Raw genomic sequence first — 24,288 nt, forward strand, 5'->3', positions numbered from 1 at the left:
ACCCTCATCAGTTACATGTAGCATGTTGTTAGCAGTGGTGGGATTCAAATAATTTAACAACCCGTTCTCTGTCCTAATGACCAGCTGGGTAGGCGTAGCTCAGTGGTCATGTGACTGGGTGGGCGTGGCCAACTCAATGTCACTCACGTCGATGGGCGCTTCTCCTTAGCTGTGACAATGTAATAAGGGTTAACCGGAGAGGCAGTTTCTGTAAGCAGGGCAATAAAGATTCGGCTAGAAGCAACACCAGAATGTTTCCTTCCTGCCTTCCTTACAGGATTAACCCTGTAAAGTTGGGGGGGGGGGAATCAAAATGAGATTTCTTCCAACAACCAGTTCTTCCAACTGCTTAGAAAATTAACAACCGTTTCTCCCGAATAGGTGCGAGCTGGCTGAATCCCACCACTGGTTGTTAGGTTACAAGCATTTGTGCATCACCACTTTCAAACTCACAGATTATCCATATTATAATTCTTATAAAGGTAATAGAAGTAATGGCCATGTTTTGAACCATGACAACTCAGGTTGGTTTTCTGGCAATAATACTGATCTTTAGAAAAGCCAGCATAGCTGCACTGGTCCTTTATATAACTGTTAGTGAAAATGGATGATAGGGAATAAAATTACATTTAAGGAAAGTAAAACATTAAGCCAGATGTTTCAGCCCTGATTTCCAATTCAAAGACAGTCCCAACACACAAAGGGTAGACTGAATGCATTGTTTAGTAGCTGATGCTACTGATGCCAGATTGCATCTAACATTTAGGAACATCACTTGTCCCCCTCCAAATGTGTCGATTGCCACATCTTTACTCAACACACAATGACCTTAGTCCCCCATGTCTCTCGGTCCCACCAGAGCAAGCAGTTGATGGACAAAGACAGTAGCTAAAGTTATAGTTGTGTTGCATGAGAAAAGCTGTGAAGACTTAAGCTGTTCTTTCTCTCAGCTATGTTTCCATCATAGCAGGAAGGAGTAAGGCTGGGAAAAAGATAAGATTTGTCCTTTGTGATAGGCTGAAGATGAAGGAGCTTTCTGGGAATCTCCATAGAGTAGATTAAATGAAATAAAGGAGGAATATCAATTCTCTAAGGATAAAATGACCCATTCATGGCTCCGGAAATAATGTCTATGGGAGAGTCCCACTGTTAGGTTTTTGTCCTACTATACCAAGGGCATCCAGCCTTGGCCACTTTTAAGACTTTTGGATTTCAACTCCCAGAATTCCCCGTCATGCCATGCCATGCCATGCCATGCCGGCTTGGGCATTCTGAAGGTTGAAATCCACAAGTCTTAAACTGGCCAAAGTTAGACACTCCTGTTTTATATAGTATATTCGGGAAACTACAGACATGCAGCCTTCCAATCAGGCCAATGTGACATTTGACACACATAATGAACCAGAGGTAAAGTTTATGGAACATTTAAGTTAGCAAGAGAAGCTGCCCTTCAGTTCTTTGTTGGTTTTAAAATCAAATTAAAACTCTTTACTCCTGCTTTGGATGAGGGAGACATTAGTGGGGCAAATAAAAATGATTATCCTTCAGGACATGTTAGAAATAATTTTGAAATTTGCCCCAAAGTTTAGACATCTGTTTCTTTTCTAAAAGTAGCCTATTTCTTATTACAACGCACTCATTACCTGATAATTCTGTGTCTGTTGCACATTATTTCATGTATATTCCGTGTATTGGAAAAGTGATATACTATTACAATGAGCTTAGGGCACAAGCATTTATCTTCTGTACATTCTCCAGGCCTCATACTAATTGATCTGATTTATTTGACAAGATGTCTTTAACTTTCCAAGCATGGCAAAGGTTAGCTATAATGAAAAGAAATGGAATTATTTCCTTTTTGCCCAACAGCATGTTATCTATATTAATCTTTTCCTGCAAAGATTTGAATGTTAATCAACAATCCACTTCAGAAAATCAGTTCTTTTTAGCAATTAGGGAGGATTTTCTGCTATTCTTCAATGAATCAACTTTCCAAAGACAGAGGCAACAGTCAGCTTGTGCTGTCTTTTTAATACTAGTTTTATTTTCATTTTAGAATTCCCTGTTTCAGGGATGGTGGTGTTATGTAAGTGGATTGCAGCTGGGATAATGAAAAACACAAAAGGCAGAATATTAGTGTGTGGAATTTGGTGAACCACTATTTGGGCTACCATTTCTTGTGAAGGTCAACAGATGATTTTAGGCAGGTAGTATTATTATTTCAGCTGGACTTTGCTCAGAGATCTATTATGAAGATAATAACCCTTTTGTGCTTTAGAGGGATGGAGAGGGGTGAGAACTTAATAATAGATTACAAACCCACTTGGAGACCTTGCCTTTGGGCTTGAAAGAATAGGACTGTGAGAAATGTGGACACAAACTTTCAGCAATCCATGACTGTTTCTTTTGTCACTTGACTGGGCAGCAGGGACAATACAGGCAGTCCTCAACTTATAACTGTTCATTTAGTGACTGTTCGGAATTACAATGACACTGAAAAAGTGACTTACGACCATTTTTCATACTTACAACCATTACAGCATCCCCATGGTCATTTGATCAAAGTTCAGATGCTTAGCAACTGGTTCATATTTATGACGGTTGCAGTGTTTCAGGGTCACGTGATGCCCTTTTGCGACCGTCTGACAAGCAAGTGGTGAGAGTGCAGTACTGCAGGCTACTTCTGCTGACTGCCGGCTGACTGCAATTTGGCAGTTCAAATCTCACCAGGCTCAAGGTTGACTCAGCCTTCCATCCTTCCAAGGTGGGTAAAATGAGGACCCAGATTGTTGGGGGCAATAGGCTGACTCTGTAAACCGTTTAAAGAGGGCTGTAAAGCACTGTAAAGCGATATATAATTCTTTTTTTTTTAAAGTCAGTGGGGGAGCAAGATTCACTTAACAATCATGTTACTAATTTAACAACTGCAGTGATTCAATGAATTCAATTAATTCAACAACTGCAGTAATTCAGTGAAACAGTATAGGGTTTCCTGCCTAGGCAGGGGGTTGGACTAGAAGACCTCCAAGGTCCCTTCCAACTCTGCTATTGTATTGTATTGTAATAACTGTGGCAAAAAAGTTCATAAAATGGGCAAAAAGAGGGCTGTAAAGCACTGTAAAGCGATATATAATTCTTTTTTTTTAAAGTCAGTGGGGGAGCAAGATTCACTTAACAATCATGTTACTAATTTAACAACTGCAGTGATTCAATGAATTCAACAACTGCAGTAATTCAGTGAAACAGTATAGGGTTTCCTGCCTAGGCAGGGGGTTGGACTAGAAGACCTCCAAGGTCTCTTCCAACTCTGCTATTGTATTGTATTGTATTGTATTGTAATAACTGTGGCAAAAATGTTCATAAAATGGGCAAAAAGAGGGCTGTAAAGCACTGTAAAGTGATATATAAGTCTTTTTTTTAAAAGTCAAAGGGGAAGCAAAATTCACCTAACAATCATGTTACTAATTTAACAACTGCAGTAATTCAATTAATTCAACAACTGCAGTAATTCAGTGAAACAGTATAGGGTTTCCTGCCTAGGCAGGGGGTTGGACTAGAAGACCTCCAAGGTCCCTTCCAACTCTGCTATTGTATTGTATTGTAATAACTGTGGCAAAAAAGTTCATAAAATGGGGCAAAACTCACTTAACAGACATCTCACTTAGCAACATAAATTTTTGGGCTCAATAGTGGTGATAAGTCAAGGACTATCTGTACTGCATAGGGGTCATGTTAGAATGCAAATATGATCTCCAGTGATGCACCAACATAACTGTTGAGATTTCCTGTCATCCTTTGAGATCGGAACAATTTCTAGCAAAGAATTTTATACTGATACATAAATATCTAAAAAAAAAAGTCTACAGTATATTAACACCTCTTCCTTTAAGAAGACAGAAATCAATTTGGTGCATTACTTTTCCTTTGTTTATGCTACATAAATTCTATTCCCTTTTTTCCTTCATGTTTAAAGTTCTTTCAAGAATTTCCATTTTACGTCTATTTACTTTTCTCTCTCTGCTTTCTTCCTTTTAGGGTGCCATTCTTACTACTATGTTGGCAACAAGAAACTTTTCAGGTGAGAAAAGCTTTGCTTTGCTTAAATGACAAGCCAAAATAAAAATAGAAAATACACCTCAGTGCTTTCCAAACCTCTTTTAATTAAAATGAAGCAAGCAAGCAAAAAGAAATTCTTCTAAACCACTCTTATTTAGCCTCAGTTTCGAGATGTCACATTCATCCCTTTTCTCTTAATGCTCTGTGTTCTTTGGCATGGCCGTTTTATCATCAGAAAGGTTAAACCGGGACCAGAGGTAGGCCCCAAACTTTATTTATTTACTTATTCATTCATTCAGTGATTTAAAAGGCAGGGGGGGAAATCCTGAATGGCCATGAAAGGCCTTCCAACAAGCTAGCTTTCATGAGCCCTGCCAAACTTCCTGTGGATCTGTTCTCCTCCTTCATTGTCCTAAATAAATGAAGCCAAAGTCTTTGTATTTGATGCTTTAGCACTGGTATACCCATCCATGCAGGCTTTCTGTGTGGCTCCTTCTGCCCCCCTCCCTCCCCAACTGTCCTCAATTTACATTTCCCAGGTTCCTCCTTACACTTAGCTAGCTAACTTGAATGCAGTTTAATCCTGACTCTACCCCAGAACTTTCAGGAGTTGCTGAAAATTCCTCCAAAGTCCTTTTCCTCTGTCTCTGAAACAGTCCTCTTATTATTCTAAAACTGTTCCTGGTTTAAGTAGGGCAGATTCCTTAGGTTGTTTCCTTAGTTTTGCCTGTTGGGGAGTGGGGGTGGTGGACTTGGTAATCTAATAGAAGGGAAGTCTTGAGAAGGCGCATGCTTTGGACTATAGTGCATTAATTCTTTGAGTTGGCTTCTGCCTGGGGAGGCAGAATTGCAGCGAGCTTGTTCCACCTGTGGGTCTTAGTGCATAACGGACATCTGTCCTGGAAACACTTTCTAAATGAGCCAAGTACTTTCCTACTATGGGAAATGAATTGCTTTTCCTGCCAAAAAAAATGGAAACAAACCACATCTGATTTCTAAAAACAATGAGGGTGAAAGATGGCTGAGTAGATGCCTCAAGCAATAGTCCACCTCTACTGTTGTCTCTCCTTCCTTGCTCTCCTGCGGGGGTTTCTTTTCCCATCACTGTTCATGGGCCTAATCAAAGCCCTATGAAATTTCCAGCGAATCACAGCACAATCCATTTTCTGCACCTCAAAAATTCAAATTCTGAAGCTATCAGGGGTTGTAAAGGGCTGTTAGTTCAGATAAAGATGTATTATTTATCTAAACCAGGATGCAGGAATTTCTGGGAGGAAACTGTGGATGGTGTTGATGGACAAAGGGACTGGGAAGCTGTGGCATTTTGAAAACATTGGGGAAGAAGAATGAAGATGGGTAAAGATGTTGAAAGAAGCAGTGATCTTCAGCAATAAAGAAATAAATCTCAAACTTTTCATTCTACTCCTAGCCTGTTGCTAGCCGGGGGATTGATGGAATCTCCTGGAATTATAGCTGGGTAAGCTACTGGATTTTAATAGCTGCCTGATCCTCCCAGATGGAAAACAGGTGATGGCTGCAAGGCACCTGTATTCTGCCATGAGTTTCTCTTACTTCTTCCTAAGTAATTTTATGGTGATTTCCAAATTCTATTTTTAAAAAAATGGAATCACAGTATTTTCTGGATTTGAGGCTTTCAAACTTGGCATTTAAGCATTCCTTGCTAAGTGTTTCTTCCATTAAGAGGTTTGGAATCATAGTGGAGGAAACCCCAGAAGTGGAAAAATGAGGATTGCAGTGTTTTAATAAGCTCAGGAAGCCAACAGCAGAAGAGGTGCATGGCTCCCATACTGCATTCCATGCTTTAGCAACATCTAGGAATTCTCTACCCCAACAGTAGGACTTTAATGTTCAGCAGAACTTGTTCATTCCACTTTGTTAGGTAAGCTCCCCATTGGGAGAGCGAGTACGTTCAACAAAGCGTTGTGAGAGTTGTGTTGGAGGACACACAAACCAGCATACAGAGACACTGCAGTTTCAATAGGCTTTTACTTTTGTGGAAATAGAGGTATCAGAGTCCATCAAACAGTCCGTCATACACGGATAAAACAGTCAGTCATCAATGTCTTTCAGTTAAGGGATAATCCAAATAACAAAGTCCAGTATCATATAAACAGTCTGGTACACAAAATTTGCTAACAGTTGCAAAACTTACAATAGCTCACGGCACTCAGATCAGATCAGCCCAGCATCTAACGAACAGAGAGCTAACAGTCATTCTGGCTCCCTCTTATGGCCGATTGAGGAGAACAGCAACCAATCACATTTTACAGTATGATTTAAAGAAACAGGTACAGCGTTTTTACATGATTTAAATATTGCCAACCCAACCGTTAGATTATATTCCTAACACACTTGCATTTGATTAATCCTGGTCCTACGGAAGCCTTTCCTAGCCATCATGCTTTCCAGGACTCAGTAGCAGAATGAGTACTTTAGAGCATCAAAATCTATGAGTCTAAACCAGGACTCAAGAGTTTCCCTACAGTTGATGGGCTTCCAGTGCAGAGAAAGAAGATTATAATAACTCTTGATCTGACGGAAAAGATCCATGGATTGTGTAAAAGTGAATGCACGTTTGCTACCAAAAGTCATGTCTCTTCATCTCAACTTTTAACTCTAATCTTGTTCTGCTTCCTTTGTCTCCTTTCTTTCCCCTTCTTTCTTTCCCTCTGCCTTTTCTTCTTTCTCTCTCTCTCTCTCTCTCTGCCTCCGCTCTTCTCTAACTCTTTCCCCCATCCCTTTTCCTACTTGCTGTCCTTTATTTCTTTGTTTTCCACTCTGGCGCTAACAGTGGGCAGACAGACTACCGCTCCTGCCACCATGTCTGCAGCAGCAGCAGCCTCCGGTGCCACCATTGGGTTGGTGGAGCAAGGTAGACATGTCCGGAAGAGACCCTCCTCACTTTCCCCTTTCTCGTTTTGAAATCTTGAGTGCATGTTGTGTCATCCATCCAAAGCACTTCATCCCACCCTGTTGTAAGACTCAGAGCTAGCCTTTTTTACTTCCAAAGAGCCCAAACGAGGACTTCCCTCTGTAGAAGTCTGTCTGTTTAGCGGTGTCCGTTCTGTTGCGCTCCATTCAGTCGTGATTAGAAATGGTCATGGAAATGTTACAGGAAAGGATTGAAATCAATTAACGTGAAAGTTGCAAGCCAGCGGTCTCTGTATGAAGCAGGATGAAAGTTGCAGACCAATGACAGGAAAGGACACGCACAATTTGAAGGCTGCATAATGATGATGTTGCTAGAGGTTGAAGAGCTGGTGGGTGGATATTATTTTAGCATATTTTGCAAATATACTATCATATATTATCAAATACCACCTGAGGCTATTACTCTAACAACAAATATATCCAATAGAACATGGAAACGATGAAGAACAGTCGCAGTCTTAATAAAAGGAGAGAGGGTGATTGCCTGATGAATGCATCTAATTGTCACTTGATCTGTCCTTCCCATCATCCCAACTTTCCTTACTTGTGAGGTGTTTGGTGAGATTGTGAGGTGTTGCACATGATTTCTCCTCAAAAATTGCCACGTTGGTCTTCATGACTGAAACTAAATAGCCTATTGCAAGGATACTGCAAGTGCCATCAATGCAGGCTGGTTGCCGAGCACCCAAAATGCAATCACATTGGGAGCCCCCCCTCCTCCCTCTGGCCATCATAACTTTGGATTCAGGTCATAAGTAGCTCTAGGAAGGTCCATCCTAACTTTGAACGGTTGCTAAGCGATCGTTCGTAAGTCAAGAACTAACTGTAAAAGATAAAAACCACTGTAACAACATATAATCCAGGTTGCCCTGGTTAAATCAAGAATCCTCAAACACCAGCAGAGCTTGCCTTATCTCCTGGCCCAAATGCCTGGAACAAGAGAGCCTTAAGAACCGTTAAGCTCATTATAGCTGAAATACTTGCTAAAAGACACCCATGCATTTCCTTATTTGCGTGCAGAAATCAAATATGTTAATATTTCTAACATAGCTCTTTCCTCTTCCAGGCATGGAAAGGGCTATGTTGTATTCATTTAACTGCCAGCAGCGAAGCTCATCCAGTGTCATTTAATCCTGGCAACATTTTTTGGGTTGGTTCTTTCATAAACAACCAACCAACAAATTGATTTTTACAGTTTGATAGGGATTTTGGAAGATTGCCCACTTCCCTGCCTGACCTTGTCTCTCTGATTTGGAGCTTAAGCATTTGAAATGCAGAAGGAAGAATATCTATTTCCGCTCTTGCTTTGCTGATTATTTGTTATGAGTTGGGAGTTATATTCTTTCCCTAAAAGAACTGCAGCTTGCTCAGATGAACCTGTTGGTGCTAATAAAAATATGCACTACATGAGTTTGGCTATAACAAGGCATCACCCATGCATCAAAGCGAATTTGATCTTTGTTTCATAGCTTGGCTTTCTCTGGAGTTTAATTTCTGCATCAGTAAGGATGATGAGAATTACCATTTTTTCCCTGTTGAAACCAGGAACTCTGATGGAGGTGTTCTCTTTTGCTAAAGAGAACTGTAAATGTATAGATCAGGCTTATTTTGTTAGCATGCAGAAGATGTAGACCAGTCCTTTCTAGGAGGTCATTTTGTTCCCTGTTCTGCTGTTTAAAACTTAAACCTTAAAAAATATGTTTTATATCAGAAAACTAATTATGCTTAGCTCTCCCATCACCTGAAACCTCACCATGGTTTGAATTTGGGCTCCTATAACTTTCAGCCATCATGACCTTTGGGCGATTAGGAATTCTTGGACCAGAGTACAAAAACATCTTAGAGCAGGGGTTCCCATGCTGGCTGAGGAATTCTTGGAACTGTCCACATGTCTTAAAATCGCCAAGATTGGGAATCCCTGATCTAGAGACACCAGGCTAGAGAAGACTTGGTGATCATCTTGATTTCACCAAGATGGTTTCAATTGATGCATCTAGTGATCATTAAGCTTCATTAAATATGCAGTCAAATGGACCCTGCTATCCTTTTGCGGCTCAACCAAAAATTAACCTTGGGTGGGTTAATATGTTTCTGGTTCAATACCCTGGTAGGATTATGAAAGCAAAACCAAAGACAATGCACCAAGTGGTGGATTTCTTTGTAATTTTTTGTTATGGATTAGATGAAAACGGGGATGAACCAGTAGAAAAATGTAGGAGGACTAGAAACCAAAAATTGGACCATACTTGATGCTGCTACAAACATCTGAAGATGAAATGTAGCTTAGAGTGGAGAAAAGAGGTGAGGCTCATTGCTTTAGAGTAAGGGGTTTAGGGTCCAGGAGCACACCTTTCTTCCATATCTAATCCATCCAGACAGTTCTTGAGGCATGCCAACGTAAGTTTCCCTTGATGCTTTATTCATGCCAGAACTTCTTGTTGCTTGGTGTAGTCACAGGTTTGTCTGTACCCCAGTTTTGTGATAGTGTGAAAATGGTAAATGGTGCATGGAATTTGTGTAGCCCTGGTGCATGATTTGGGCCTTGACTAGAAGAATTAGAAGTAATTCTTCTCAGACAGCGGAAAAGTGCTTCTGATGTGCTGAAACTGGCTGATGTGCATGCAAGATGGATAGCTCTGTATGGTAGCAGTCATTTGACCGGTCTAAGCTACTTTTGAGTTAATGTCATTCTGAAAACCCACCTTAAGATTTCAGGCTTGGAAAAAAAGAGAGAAAGAAGCAAAAGAGAAAATTAGGTTACTGCATTGCCTGTCTCCTTGATTTTGTACGCCAATTCTTTAAAGCGAAATATCCTACTGCTTTGTGCCTTGTTGTACAGTGTAAAAGCCGTACATTATATTCTTCTCCAACCTATTCCGTCCCAGGGCTTTTCATGTATTGGACCAACTCCCATAATTTAAATGAAGGAAAGACACAAAGGCTCATTTTTGTATTGAACTTAAAACTGCCTCCTTTAAGATCCAAAAAAGGCTTAATAAGTAGGTTTTCTTCTTTGGGAACAGTTATAATTATTCCATTCGGATTCTTCCACTCTGCCTCTGTGGCTACTGCTGCTACATAATCACCAGTAACATCTTTTATTATTGTCATCTGAGAAAATTGCCCCCGCAAGGATTTAAGATATTTTAAAGTTCCAAGTCTTCTTGTTCCCCCTTTATGCTCAGTTTTTATTTACAGCTGCTTCACGTATTGCAGATTTTTGCTTTACTACAGAAAGTGCTTCTGTTAATCCTGTAACCTTTGCAGTGATCATCCGTGATATTCCAGTCTTGTTTCTCTAATTTAGCATCTTCTTCTAAAATTGAAATTCAAGAATATGTTATCCAACTCATAATTGATAGCAGTTTTTCTAATGCTGAAGATGAAATACTGTAACACGGTGTTTCTCAACCGTATCAACTTTAAGACTTCAACTCCAGATAATAAGTAATGGCTGGGGAATTTTGGGAGTTGAAGTCCACAGGTCTTAAAGTTGCCAAGGTTGAGAAGCAATGATGTAGCCAGTTCCTCACTTTCAGAGAGAGACACAGCATTGATGCTACAGAAACAGTAGAAGAAACTCCAAGAACAGAGAAAATCATGAGATGAATATAGATTCTTCTGGTAGCTGCCTGATCAACACACATTTTGAAATGCATCCAGTCCTCTAATTCTCAGGTGTATTATTATTCTTTAGCTTCCTGATTCTATACGAATCGGTTGATGATTAATATGTGCTATTCTGATTATATTCTGCTCTTGGAGTGAAGCCAAGCCCTTCTCCTGTTGTCCTCTGTCTGTTAGAAGATATTATAAATATCACTGCCAAATATAGAGACTGCTGTAGGGACTAAAATGCCTATATTCAAGAAAGGTCAGTAGTTCTTGAAACTTTTCCTATAACAATTCTTTTCCCTTCCAAATTCTGAGCAATGCAAGATTTTTACTGGATTCATACAATTGCCAACACAAGAAATGTTGATTTTTTTCCCCCCTTGCAACACAGTTGTTGCCCTGGCCCATTTCATTTAGTTATTATTTAATATATTTTATTCTGATTCCATACTTAGTAGCGTACACTTCCTGTATGCCGGGCAGAATCACTTTCTGAGAGATAGGTGGCCATGAACACATTTTTAGTCTATTAAGTTTATATGCCACCCATCCCACTATCCAAAGAAACTCTGGGCACTTAAAATAGATGGGTAGATAAATGATGATGATGATGAAGGAGGAGGAGGAGGAGGAGAGAGAGAGAGAAAGAGAGGTGGGAAGGGAGGGAGAGAGGGGGACTATTTCTCAATCTATCACCTTACCATAAAAATGGCCAAAATAAGATCAATAAGAAAAAGGTAGAAACAGATTGATTGGAAAGGTGGTGGAAGGGAAAACTCTTCCATCATTGATACAGGAAAGAGAGAGGTCCATAACAAGTGCTGAAGGTCTCTTGACCAGTCTCCGGAGGAGATGGTGCCAAAGTGCAGGTGGCCACAAGGAGGCTTGTCTGTAAGAACGAGACTTCTCTGATGACTTCAGTGTAATGGTGATGAGTGGCTTGTTCAGATTTTTTTAGTTTCTTATATATCAAAAATGGCACCTTGAATCTGACATAATAGCACCTTGGCAGCCAATTCTGTGGTTGCTTCAGTTATGCACATAGCTGGATGCACCACTCAATACCTTGACCACTGCATTATCCAACAGCTGAAACTCCTGGACCCAGTCCAAGGAAAATACCTTCATTTAAAGTACTGATTTGCTGACATAACATCTGACAAAATCAAGATACAATGATAATATTCTACCTCCTTCTGATGGGGTGAAGAGAAAGTCATTCCGTGTATTTTCCAAGTACTCTTTGAGGTCAACTTCATCATTTTGATTATGGTGGCTTAAAAACAAAGGACATTGAATTGGATCCAGTGCTATCTGTCTTCTGATGAAAACATGTTCACTAGTAGAATGGATTCCTCCTTTTCTTTTTACAGCACCTTCCAACATAGCTCATAAATCTCTTGCAGATGTGAAGGATTCTCCATAACACATTTGGATTGATCAGAAGGAAGGAGAACAAGGGGAAATCACCTTGTATAATATTGGCTATATCCTTAATAACCAGCTTTTCTGCATTTCTTTTTGGGGTGTTTGAGGCTTTGTATGCTGCTAGAGCTATAGCAATATTGAAGAACAGCTGTAATTTCCTCTTCTGCACCCGGCATAATAAACTGTAATACATTCTGTTTCAGATTCTTCTTATATTTGGAGGCATTGCTATATAGCTAGACCAGTGATTCTAACCTTCAGAGATATATCAGCCATTGCCCCATCTTTGCTTTTAACATAAGAACTTGCCAATATTGTTTCTATCAAAATGCCATTTAAAGAAGTTATTTAATGCTAAAAAGTAGCAGCAATGATTGTAGTCATGTTCCATGAATGTTATATGGCTAAAATGTTCTCAGTCCAATATACAATCCATTTATCATACTTCTTGGGAGTTTATTTATTTTTATTTTATTTGTTAAATTTATTTGCTGCCTATCTCACCGTAGGGATACTCTAGGCAGCTTACAGTAATAAAAAGGAAGGACAATGGAAGGCATGCAAACAGAAGTAAAATAATAGAACAATAAAATAAGCAATGACAAAGTAACCCAACAAGAATAAATACATCAATACGATAACAAAAAAAAGATAACAGAAGAACAGAGTTGGAAGGTCTTCTAGTCCAACCTCCTGATCAAGCAGGAAAGCCAACACCATTTCAGACAAATGGTTGCCAGTCTCTTCTTAAAAACCTCCAATGTTGGAGCACCTGCAACTACTGGAGGCAAGTTGTTCTACTGATTGATGGGTGGAGGACAGAGAGCAATCTGCCATCAATCCAACAGCCTCCTCCAGGGTGGAACTCCCCCGTTTGGCCCCATTTAAGGAATTCTGGGGTTTGCAGTTCCAATAACTGGGTTTGGGAGGGACTGACTTTTGGAGTGTCAAGTTTATTAGGACGAATTCCACACTTCTACATGAGTCGCAGGTAAACTTGGAAAAAAGTAAAGGAAACCTTTGCAAGCCAGAATATTTAGCCTTAAGGGGAGAGTAGGAAAAGAGTTATGTCTTTAAGAAAACCCAAGTGATGTTGATTCTGGTGTCCCAGACTTATACATTGTGGGAAACGATGTCATCTTACTTGGAGTCCATTTTCTATCCTTGAGTTTCCATTCTTCCATTAGTGTGGTGATTGTGTGGCCCATTTCCTCCCTGTGCGTATGAGCAAAGGCTTCTGTGGTGCTGCTTCTGTGATGCTGGTGCTGCTGCTTCACTCCCCTTTGGTGTCAAGACAGGGCCTCTGTCCCAAAGGCTTTGCTTTCTGTCTCAACACTTTTTCTCTCCCCCCCTTTCCCCCCCTCTTTCTCTCCCTCTCTTTCTCCCCATCCTTCCTCCAATCCTCCTTACTGCCTGTCTCTCTCGCCTTTCCCTCTTCTGTAAATTTCTGTAAGGTAAGCAAACTTTTTGTTGAGTTCTGGCCTTTGATATAATAACTACCAATGGTGGTGACTGGACTTAATGTGGGACCAAGGGGATTATAAGACTGGGATTCAGAAGCAGATGGAGTCATCTTCTTCCGCAGAGGCTGCTCCATCTGACATCAGTACCTTCCATCAGTAGATCCATAATAGATTGTAACTTGGTTTCTTTTACTGCAAACTATACATTCAACTCAGTGGTTGGATTCAAATAATTTAACAACCAGTTCTCTGCCCTAATGACCAGATGGGTAGGAGGAGCTCAATGGTCATGTGTGGGTGGGTGAGGCCAACTCAACGTCACTCAGGTTGATGGGCGCTTCACTTTAGCTGTTATAATGTAATAAGGGTTAACTGGAGAGGCAGTTTCTGTTAGCAGGGCAATAAAGATTAAGCTAGAAACAACACCAGAATGTTTCCTTCCTGCCTTCCTTACAGGATTAGCCCTGTAAAGTGGAAAAAAAACAAAATGAGATTTCTTCCAACAACCCCTTTCTCCGAACTGGTTAGAAAGTTAACAACCGGTTCTCCCGAATAGGTGCGAACTGGCTGAATCCCACCACTGATTCAACTGTACAAATTACCTGGTTTTTTGCCCAGATGCAACGCAATAGTCATCAATTGTTCAGTCCCTAGAAGATTCTCATGGCATTGTTGATTCCCTGAAGTTCTCTTAATCAGGATCCAAATAACGGACAACCAAGTTTCTATTCACTTTAGTTTTAATCCCTACCACACTTGCTCTTATCACTCTTCTTAATCCCACTCCCAGCCTTGCCATGCATTTCATTTCAGTTCAGCTTTTCCCCCCCCATATCACACTTGGGTCTCTCCTCAGCCAAATAATAGCAACAAGAAGCAATTACAAAAACAAAAAACCGACCATGCAATGGCCAAGAAATCCATATTCTCTGAATGACATACTCCAACCTGACATAAGAAGCCACTACTGTAATCATTGAATTTTTGAGGATTATCAATATCTCATGAGTTGTAGGTGGAAATGAAATGATTCACCATTTACATGGAAATCCCAATTACAGAGAAAAAAAGACCGATACTATATTGGGCGTAATAAGGTCACAATCTTAACACATGGGAAAATAATGCAGCTTGCTTAATGGACTGTAATAGAGTGGCTTCAGTAAAGAAGCAGATGTGACTTGCTTAGAAATCAGAATATGAGCTCCAACCTTGTTTCGAAGATAAAAATTGTTGCTAGGAGCAGAATTGTACAGCTTGGTTGGCGAGAGTCAGCTTGGGTTACAGCTCATGTTTAAGAATTTGGAAATTCTCAGTGTGAAAGGAGAGAGCCTGTTTGTGTAGTGGCTAAGGCACCAGGCTATAAACTGGAGACTGTGAGTTCTAGTCCCATGTTAGATTAATTTTGGACTAGTTACTCTCTCTTAGCCTTAGGAAAGAGGCAATGGCAAACCACTCCCAAAAGTCTTGCCAAGAAGACTTCAAGGACTAATCCAGACAGTCTACCAGGTATCAACACTGACTTGTAGGCATCCCTAAATGGGAAACTACTGGGGGATGCTAGAACCATGGGACTACGTTGCATCATGATGGTGATAGTATCATCTTAGAAGAAGATCGATTGTTGCCAAGATAGTTATAGGGGCATCTCCAAGATTCAAGGTTGTCTTGAAGATTTACCTAGTACGAGAAAGACTGATACGCCTTATTTCAAAAAAGAAAAGAAACTGTATGCAATTCTGTTGAAAAGATCTAGCATTTTCATTGCAAATGTCAGTGTCTCTAAAACGAGTAGGTACTTAGGAGTAGGTCTTGGAGCTATTAGCCCAAAAGAATTAATATTCAAGAAGAAGCTGTCCATGTTCTTCTGCAAGTTCAGCTAAGGGGGAGAAGGAATTTCTCCATGGAAGGATCCTGTCCCAATTTATTCAGACTACTGCTTTGTTAAACAGAACACTGCTGTACAGAGACACCCTCTTTGTGGTTTTGGGGCACAGTTTGGACAAAGTAATGTGTGCCCAAGCCAAGCAAATGGCAGTTTGAGAAACAACAGTGACTAAAATGCCATTGAGCAAAGCTTCCACTCTTTTGTATTATTGCAGACCCATTACCGACTTCCCTGCTTTTGGGAGGTTGCCTGTTTGTGAAACTTATTCATCTGTAGGTTTACTTCTGGCTTGGAGATGTTGGGGCTTAGCCATTGTTCTCAAGTCGCCTTTTAGTAGTTGGATGGGGAAACACTGGGGTTTTGTGGGGAGGAGGGAAGGACTATTTAGACAGTGCAAAGTATTTCTCAAGACACCAAGACAGTTGCCACTAAAATCTCTTCTTCCCTCCTTATGCAGCAGCTAAAAGTTTACTGAATAAGAAAGCGGACGGCGTGAAGGTAAATATATTTCTGGCTTTTGTGGGACATTCCATGAAAAAGAAAAAGCCGGGGAAAGATTTGCGCTTGTGCTGTATTAATGGGAGAGATTGTTCTGCTCTAAGCCCACAATCGTTTTCAGAAACTCAATTAGCAAAGTAGCTAAATAGTAGAAATGAGAGTACTCTTCTATACTCCACGTTAAAACCTTCTGAACAGCGGTGAAAGGAGAGCTCATTCTCTTCCAAAGCTTTATCTGTACGTAATTGCTATGTAAATCATGAAGTGATGCAATCTTTATGGGTTTAAATAGACTTGATATGGATTATCTGAATAAAAAGTGCTTTGTGTTCATTTTTTCATTGACGAAAATGTGTATGTTTGATACAGCCTCAGACAAACAGCACCAAAAGCAGCGCCGGAGTTACCAGCCCAAAAGGGACCCTTCCTCCAGCTGCACTGGTACAGTTTCCCTTCTATTTTTCTTTCTGTTTTTATAAACAAAATTGGGACACTGATTTCCCTGTGGTTTTGCAGTTATAATTGCTCTTTAATGCTTGCTGATACGACTATACATTATTTAAGGACTTCAACTCTATGTTCTGTCTCTAACTGATACTGTTGGGAATCCCTAAATTGTTTCATGCTATTTTTGCTCCATTGTTGGGAGACAGTTCAGAATTTTTTCATGGTCCTCCTGCTTATCCTCCATATATATATATTTTACTCATTAGGCAGTCCAAACCAGAAGACCCCATTCAGTTGATCTTGCTAACTAGAATTCAGTTCAATCTTAAATGTTTTAATTTGCTTCCTGGTAACAAAATTAAGCCACAGTGTATTCCACATTGATTAGGATGTCTCAGATTCTCCCATTCAATAATACAAGGCACAAAATAAGGATATTTGAATTGCAAATTAATATTGTCTTCTATCCCAGCAGACAATCAAACAAAAAAAATTTCCCCACCTCTCCCTCAAAAAAAGAAAAACAAAGGCCTCTTTATTCTTGGTCGGAAAAAATAAGTAAGAGTGTCTTATAATTACACCTTGTCTCATCAGTCATTCTGAGAACTAGTAGAATCCGGTAACTCTGGTTGTCAACTATTTTTTTTCCCACCTCTAAACTCTCTCTGAATCCCATCTGTGGATATCACCCTGGTCTGCTTTGTGCAAATTTGTACTTCGTGCCTGAGTATCAAAACCTCCTTTCCAGATGTGTTCGATCCAGAGGTCATGTTGGTTACAGAAACTTAAATATTCATAACTTCATGGCTACATTACGATTTGGTGCTAAATGAGACTTCAATATGGCAAGTATGAAATGCACTGGCCAAACCAGCAAATGAAAACTTTTTCAGTTTTCAAAAAATGGTTAGAAAAAGAGAATAAAATTGTACAATCATGGAATATGAGAGGTTCTAGAGAAGTCTTAATTGAGCCTTAATCCAGGTCCTTACTCAATGCTTCAGCACCTGACAGGTGTCCATTCTTTCTTTTTCAAAATACTTTCAGCAAAGGCAATTCCACTCTGGAGGCAATGCGCTACTTGATTTAATAATCATTTGACATTTTTCTAATGTCCAACTGAAACCTGTTCCTTAAATCTGCCATTTAAAGCCACTATTTTTTGACCTGGGTTTTGGAACTGCTCTGATCAATTCTGGCCCAGGTTCTGTATGGTGGAAGGTTCAATTTAAAATTTTAAATCTCTTAAATTTTCTCTAAATATTTTATTCCACTGAGGGCCAATCCCAAGTTTCCACAAGCCTAGCCTTTTTCTCAAGTGTAAAAAAGTGCAAAAGAACGTTCATTATAAATGTTTTAAAACTTCTGGAACAATAATTCTGGGAAATAACTGTATGGCATAAACATTTAATAAACCTTAATTGATTTGCAGAGCCCCATATGTTTTCATAGGAGTTACAGATTCTAGGTTCTTATTATTTTTATGTAATTATTGTAAATATATATAGAGGAAAAAGCTGTAAAGTAGGCATTAGGATAATACGTATAGGAACTATTTAAACTTTTCACACTTTGCTCCACTGTCAACAAGTCACTGAAGCATTAACAGGTGAAGGCATTAGAATTATTATAGAAGTTTTAAAGCTCTCAGAAGCTCTAGCAATAGCAATAGCAATAGCAATAGCAGTAGACTTATATACCGCTTCATAGGCCTTTCAGGCCTCTCTAAGCGGTTTACAGAGAGTCAGCATATTGCCCCCAACAATCTGGGTCCTCATTTTACCCACCTCGGAAGGATGGAAGGCTGAGTCAACCCTGAGCCGGTGAGATTTGAACCGCTGACCTGCTGATCTAGCAGTAGCCTGCAGTGCTGCATTTAACCACTGCGCCACCTTGGCTCCCACTGCGCCACCTTGGCTCTATTTGCGAACCTTAAAAATACTTCTATTTTAGTCTTTATTTTCAGTAGATTCATTGCCACATCAAACCTGGATTGATTTTTTATATCTATTTTGTAGCTATTCCTTTTCATTCTCTTCTTGATAGACAAAATTGTGCCATAACCTTAAAGACAGAACAGAAAAAGAAGAGAGCAACAAACTAAACCGCAAATTGACTTTATAAGAAACAAATCTAATCACATTAGTGTGAACTCTTTAAAGCAACAATTACTGCTCTAAATAATTCTATATGAAGCATGTTAGCCCAGATTAAAACACTAAACATTATTTTTCTTTAAAAAAATGATTGCAACATGAATTTATTTAGTATCCCTTCAAAGGTGGCAAATATGGAATTCTTCGAATAACTTGGAGGTCTTGCATTTGAACACAGGAACAATAGCTTGTGTAGAGCTCTTCTACCAAATAAATATCAGTTTTGTAATAATGTTTTTCATGAAGTCTTAATATACTGGCTTTGCCGGCTAGGAAGTTACCTTGAAGTTTATATTGCTTTTGAAGGGAAATAAAATTCCACAACTGGGATTTTAATGAATCTTCAGGAGGATGCAGATCGAAAACATATTGGGCAGTTATAGGTAATCACATTCTGTGCTTTGCTTATATGGATATGATACAAATTAGACAATGAGACTAATTCTTTAAATGCCTGTGACATTTTTTGATGGAAAGGTTTTCTTTGCCCACTAATTTTTCAGTACAAAATGTATTAAAAGAGATCAAGGGATGGAAACAGCAGGTTTAAATTAAATTGTAGGAATCCAGAACAGTACATGGAGTTGTCCAGAAGAGAATAGCGCATATCTACATCATACATAAACCAGGAAGGTTGTGGAGTGTTAAAAATGCAGTAAATGGGCTGTTATCATTGATCAAAACAAGATTGAACTTCTTTCTTATAGCACAAACTACTTCTTTTTTCTGAGACCCATATTCAATGTTTACAGCCCATTTATCTTCAATTTTCTTTGTCATTCTTCAATTGAAAACTAGTCTTTGAACTGGTTTTAATGATGAAAAATGATATGTATTTCAGTTATTTGGTTCTCTTATGAGCTTAAAAGAGGCACTTTGAAATGCTGTTGTTATATGATAAATGCTATTTTCAGAGTATTGGTGGGTAGTGATCATTTCCCAAGCTATGTCAGTCGTTGGCCCTTCCTTTCAAGGAGAAAGTGTTAATTGAATGAGATGGCAAATTTCTCTATAGTCAATTTATGTAGTTGATACTAGGAAAGATTCCAGAAATAAACTTAATAGGACTCTGGAATTTTTTCCCCCAGCATAGAATCACCCTAGATGATAATATATGTTGGGAAAAGCTTATCAGTTTCTTCAGTGTGGCAGGAAATACAGATTCCTTCTGTGATCAAGGGGAACAATAGTTGCCTTCCAAAGAAACAGGGTTGAAAACTGCCTTTGATTGAGCAAAATGGATGGTCCCCTCCCCCCAGCCCAATTCTCCAATTATCTATTAAGCAAGAGCTTGGCTTTGTTGAAGGCAAGGAGGCCAACCCTTCCAAGATTTCAATAGCTAGAGCCCTATGTGGCATATTAAATATTACACAGCGACTGGTGAAGAATGCATCAATTCAGAGTTTGCCAGTGGGGGAAAGAAACACAGGGTTGGGTCTTGAAAAGAGATGTGAAATCTAAGTTTTTTGCTTCCATTCACTCCCGCTTCCCCTCCCCGGCTGATACTCCCACCCATCGTTCCAATCTCTTCAGATGGGAATTTACTTTCATCTGCAACCCTCAAACACAGTTTTGTTCAGTTCCTCACAGTGGCAGTCAAGATGCTTTGCTTTTATTGCTAGTTCTGAATAGCCTCTTAAATGGGCAGTGCTGGTGCCTGTGTCAATAGGTAATTCGTGAGTACCGAAACCTGCCTTTTTATGAACTCATTCTTCCAGATCCCCAACCCCTCGCATAAAAAGGACTATTGAGCTGCACCAAGCTTGCACAGTTAGGTCTCTTAGCCTTTAAGTCCAACCGCATGAGCCATTATAGTAATTCATATTCTTCCTGGAATTCTTAGCAGGTTTGCACAAACTGGATTGTAGGTATCAGCTGTAGAAAAAAAAATGTCTTGCTTTCACAATTATCTAAAAATGAGGTTTTGGTTCAGCACTTCCTTTCATAGCTGCTGCTGTTGTAAGACATAACATGAGCTTAGGATCAAGCCTACTTTGAAAATACTTTAAGAAGCAGGAACCAAGGAGGTTGCTTTAACAGCTCAAATTAAATTGTTCATCTAGCTGAGATTGGACAACCATTTGTCTGAAATGGTTTAGGCTTTCCTGCTTGAGCAGGGGTTTGAACCAGTCCTCCAAGATCCCTTTCAACTCTGTTATTCTGTTAAACCTTATGTTGGGGGTCAACAGCAGCCTTCTTCAATCTGATCTCCTTTAAATGCATTGGGATTGCAATATCTCTGGTGACCAGCCTGTCTGAAATGCATCAACTTGGAGAAGGCAGCTGAATGGTGATTGACAGGATTTTTTAAAAGGTTCACGACAAAGGAGAAACACCTCAAGCTACCTGCTCATTTAACTGGAAATGCCAAAGATTGAATTTATAAGATCCTGCACCAAAGCATGCATTATTTACTATTGAGTTGCTTCAAAGCTTTATTAACTTGCGTATGTCTCTTCTCCTTCCCCATTTTATTCACACAACACCTTTAAGCATATTTAGCACCAGGTCATAAATTGGCCACACATGCATATTCACTGTTACTAAAGTAGGGAGAGATATACATGTGGATAATTCTTAGACCACATCAAATACATTACAGACAAGTTTTCTGGCAGTTTCTCAGTGTTGGAATGGTCCTTCTTCTCCCAAGTTCTCCCCTGTTAAGCCACCTGATACTTTAACAGTCAGATTAAAAAAGAGAATGAGTCTCTTATTCTTATATGTTGACTATTCCTCCCAAATTCACTTTAACACCTTGCCTACACCAAGCCATGTCCATATCCATGCAAATTGAACAAATTAGTTTAGTGCCCTAGAATTACCTGCTTCCAGGTAAGTACGTCTTAAAACTGTCAGAAAAGCACTGAAGGTTTGCAAAACAACAACGTACTTTATGGAAGGTAAGTTCTCAGCTAGCAAAACCTCTGCTCAGCTACCTCTAGAATTATATTGGATGGACTTTTCATACCCCATACCTCTTGCTCAGCCCTCTGTTTTGTACCCACCACCTATGGATGAGCGGTCCAAACTGCAGGATCATCATAGGATGCCCCCATGAAGTGAGGTAGAGATTGGTTCTTAACTCAAAAATTCTGGGCATAGCACAAGTCCGAGTAATGTGCTCAGAGGACCTTCTGCTCTTCTTTTGCTTCGTTTTTCCCTCCTTCAAACTTCAGTGGAACCTGCGTTGTGATGCTAATTGCCCAGGTAGGAGGGTTAGTTGCCGCTCCCACCTATAAGTTTCTTCTTTGTTCTCCTGACCATGCTCCCTATTGCAGCAATTTCTTTGGCTCGCAAATGGATTATAAACGTAGATACCTCCGCTTGCCCTCTCCATTTCCAAGGGGGGGATCACAGCAATCTTACCATGGGGTTCAAATATGATTTTTTGGTTTCATTCATGGAAAATTTTCCAGTTTTGATTCTTCTCTTCCTGATTTATTCTGCCACTTTTTGTTTGTTAATCATTTGCCTTTTGCTGAACTAATTGCCTTTTGCTTTTTTCCCTTCCATTTTGTTCCCCCTCCCCTGCTCTTATGTGGGTCTTGGTCTTTTTTCCCCCCTCTTCCTTTTCCCTTTTTTTTCATATTTTTTACCATCATTTTCTGCTCCATCTCCTCTTCCAATTATTGCCTCTTCTCCTTATATATATATTTTTTAATTTCTTCCTCTTCTTTGTTCTGTTCTTCTTTGGTTCATCTTTCCTTCCTCTGTAGGAGCCTCAAACCACCGTTATCCATAACCCAGTGGACAGCATTAAGGTACTGCTGCCTGTCTTTCCTTCTCCTCAGTTTTGCCCTTTTTGTTATCTTGGATAAAAATTGACTTTTTTTCTGCTCCTTGCATTGCTGTGTAATTTCACCTCTGGGGACAGACTGTAGGCTCTTTGTTGTGCCTTTTCCCATGTACCCGAAATCCTGCACCCTAGACTCTAATCCACTGGCCTAATTAAAGGTGCGGGAAGAGGACTGTCTTTTGAGGTGTTATGGAAAGCACAAAGTTACAAATGTTTTTCAAAGGTTTGGCCGCCTTGAAGAATATAATATAACCTTATTCTTCAAATATTAGACTTTCCACTATTTGGGGGACAAAGGTGAAGAATTTCCATGGCTCCCTTGCTGGTGGAAATGTTCCCTACATTTTGTACCCAGGCCTTTTAGGCTTAACAAAGAGGCTAATGAAGATGGTCCAGACAGAACAGATGGAATTGAGACAGGGGTGGGTTTCAACCGGTTCGCGGCGGTCTCCGCAAACCGGTTGGTCGGCGAACCCGGAAGTAAGTAACTTCCGAGAATGGCGAAGGGCGCACCCGCCCGCCCGCGTTCCTTACCCGGTTTTGACGAGTTCTGCACTTCCACGCATGCACAGACAGCGCCTGCGCGATCCTCCAGGAGCAGCTGGAGCATTGCACAGACGCTAGTATGCATGCGTGCGCTGCGCGCGTGCACGAGGACGCCGCCGGCCCCATTCCAACCGAACCGGTTGGAATGGGGCGAGAAACCCACCCCTGAATTGAGGGGAAGAAGTTGATAACTTGTCACCTGAAACTAGATCTTCTGGAGGACGGGATTGTCTTTCAAACCTGCTTTCTCCTATTCTGGTCCTAGAATGTGTTGAGACTACTATTTTGGGTTACTGCAGTCTCTACACAGATTGAGGACTCCAGATGGGGAAGAACTCCAGATTGGGGAGGCAACCTTCCCCATCTCAAGTTCTCAATCTATGTGGAGACTCTCGTAATCCCAACTATACTTCTAAAAATCTCAACGGAGTGTTTTTGTGCTGGGTTATAGGATGGGGAAGAAAGCCTCAAACTCTGACCCCAGAGCTCCTTCATGCTCAAGTGAAAGAACGCAGCCAGGCAGACTTAAAGAGACACATCCCAAGAGGGTGTACGGTCTGAGGACCAGCATAGTTGCTCCATGTCACAATCATTCATTATCGGTCCCAGCCTTCACTTCCACTCAGACCTGCATTTTCTTAACCCATTCTTTGCTGCAGGGGCTTTGATTTTTTACCATGTTTATGCTACCTCTTCAAGCCCATTCACTCAGTGCATCTGACATAGCCTTAAGAAGAGAACCAGTTGGCCTTTATTTTTATTTTTTTTTGCAGGCTGGCTGGTTCATTTTTTTTATTTTTTTAAAGGTTGAATCTGATAGAGGCTGGTCAAGGAAACCATATTAGTACCAACCTCCCCATTTATTTATCTTTTCTTCTGGACAGAAGATTTCCTGGCTTAGATGGATTTTAAGGAAAAAAAAGGATAATGTTTTTTCTAATTATGCAACTTCTTTTTTTAGACGAAGTAAAATCGTAAGTCTGAGGAATGGTACCCATATATCAAATTATATTGGAATGAAAAATCTGGGGAGATGGTGTTGAATGTGGGGCTTTGACTTTCTTCCAACTGGGCAATAAATGGAGGCCACTAAGGTCTTCTGTTCACATTTACGATTATTTCTAGAATGTATTCTTTTCTGCTGCAAATATTTGGGGGGGAGAATCGTCTCATGTGAGAAACATAGCTTTTTCACCATGATGGAAAGCAACCCTTGTCTTTAAGGTGTCGCAGAAAACTGTACTGTTTTAAAATATCATCATAATGTTAAACCGACTCTGTTTTTGACAAATGAGATAGGTGGTTTGTGTCCAGAAGAACTTGTGAGGATATCACATTTGCTGGTATTACTGCATTTGATTCCCCCAGCAAAAATGCAGGCACTCGAGGCAATCTACAAGAATCAGACACAATTGAACAGAAGGGGAAAGATATGAATGA

At 40.0% G+C, this 24,288-nt stretch overlaps 1 protein-coding gene across 1 annotated transcript in view; it reads left to right on the plus strand.

Moving 5' to 3' along the window:
- The window catches only part of CAMK2B (calcium/calmodulin dependent protein kinase II beta), a 216,963-nt gene that overhangs the window by 168,045 nt on the left and 24,630 nt on the right, over window positions 1–24,288 (plus strand). The window contains exons 12-16 of the mRNA XM_032229280.1: window positions 4,036–4,078; window positions 6,869–6,949; window positions 15,863–15,900; window positions 16,270–16,341; window positions 22,223–22,267. Of these exons, the coding sequence (XP_032085171.1) occupies window positions 4,036–4,078; window positions 6,869–6,949; window positions 15,863–15,900; window positions 16,270–16,341; window positions 22,223–22,267 (279 nt within the window). The remainder of the gene's footprint in view (window positions 1–4,035; window positions 4,079–6,868; window positions 6,950–15,862; window positions 15,901–16,269; window positions 16,342–22,222; window positions 22,268–24,288) is intronic.

Source organism: Thamnophis elegans, chromosome 13 (genome assembly GCF_009769535.1).
Source record: "Thamnophis elegans isolate rThaEle1 chromosome 13, rThaEle1.pri, whole genome shotgun sequence".
NCBI classification, from domain to species: domain Eukaryota; kingdom Metazoa; phylum Chordata; class Lepidosauria; order Squamata; family Colubridae; genus Thamnophis; species Thamnophis elegans.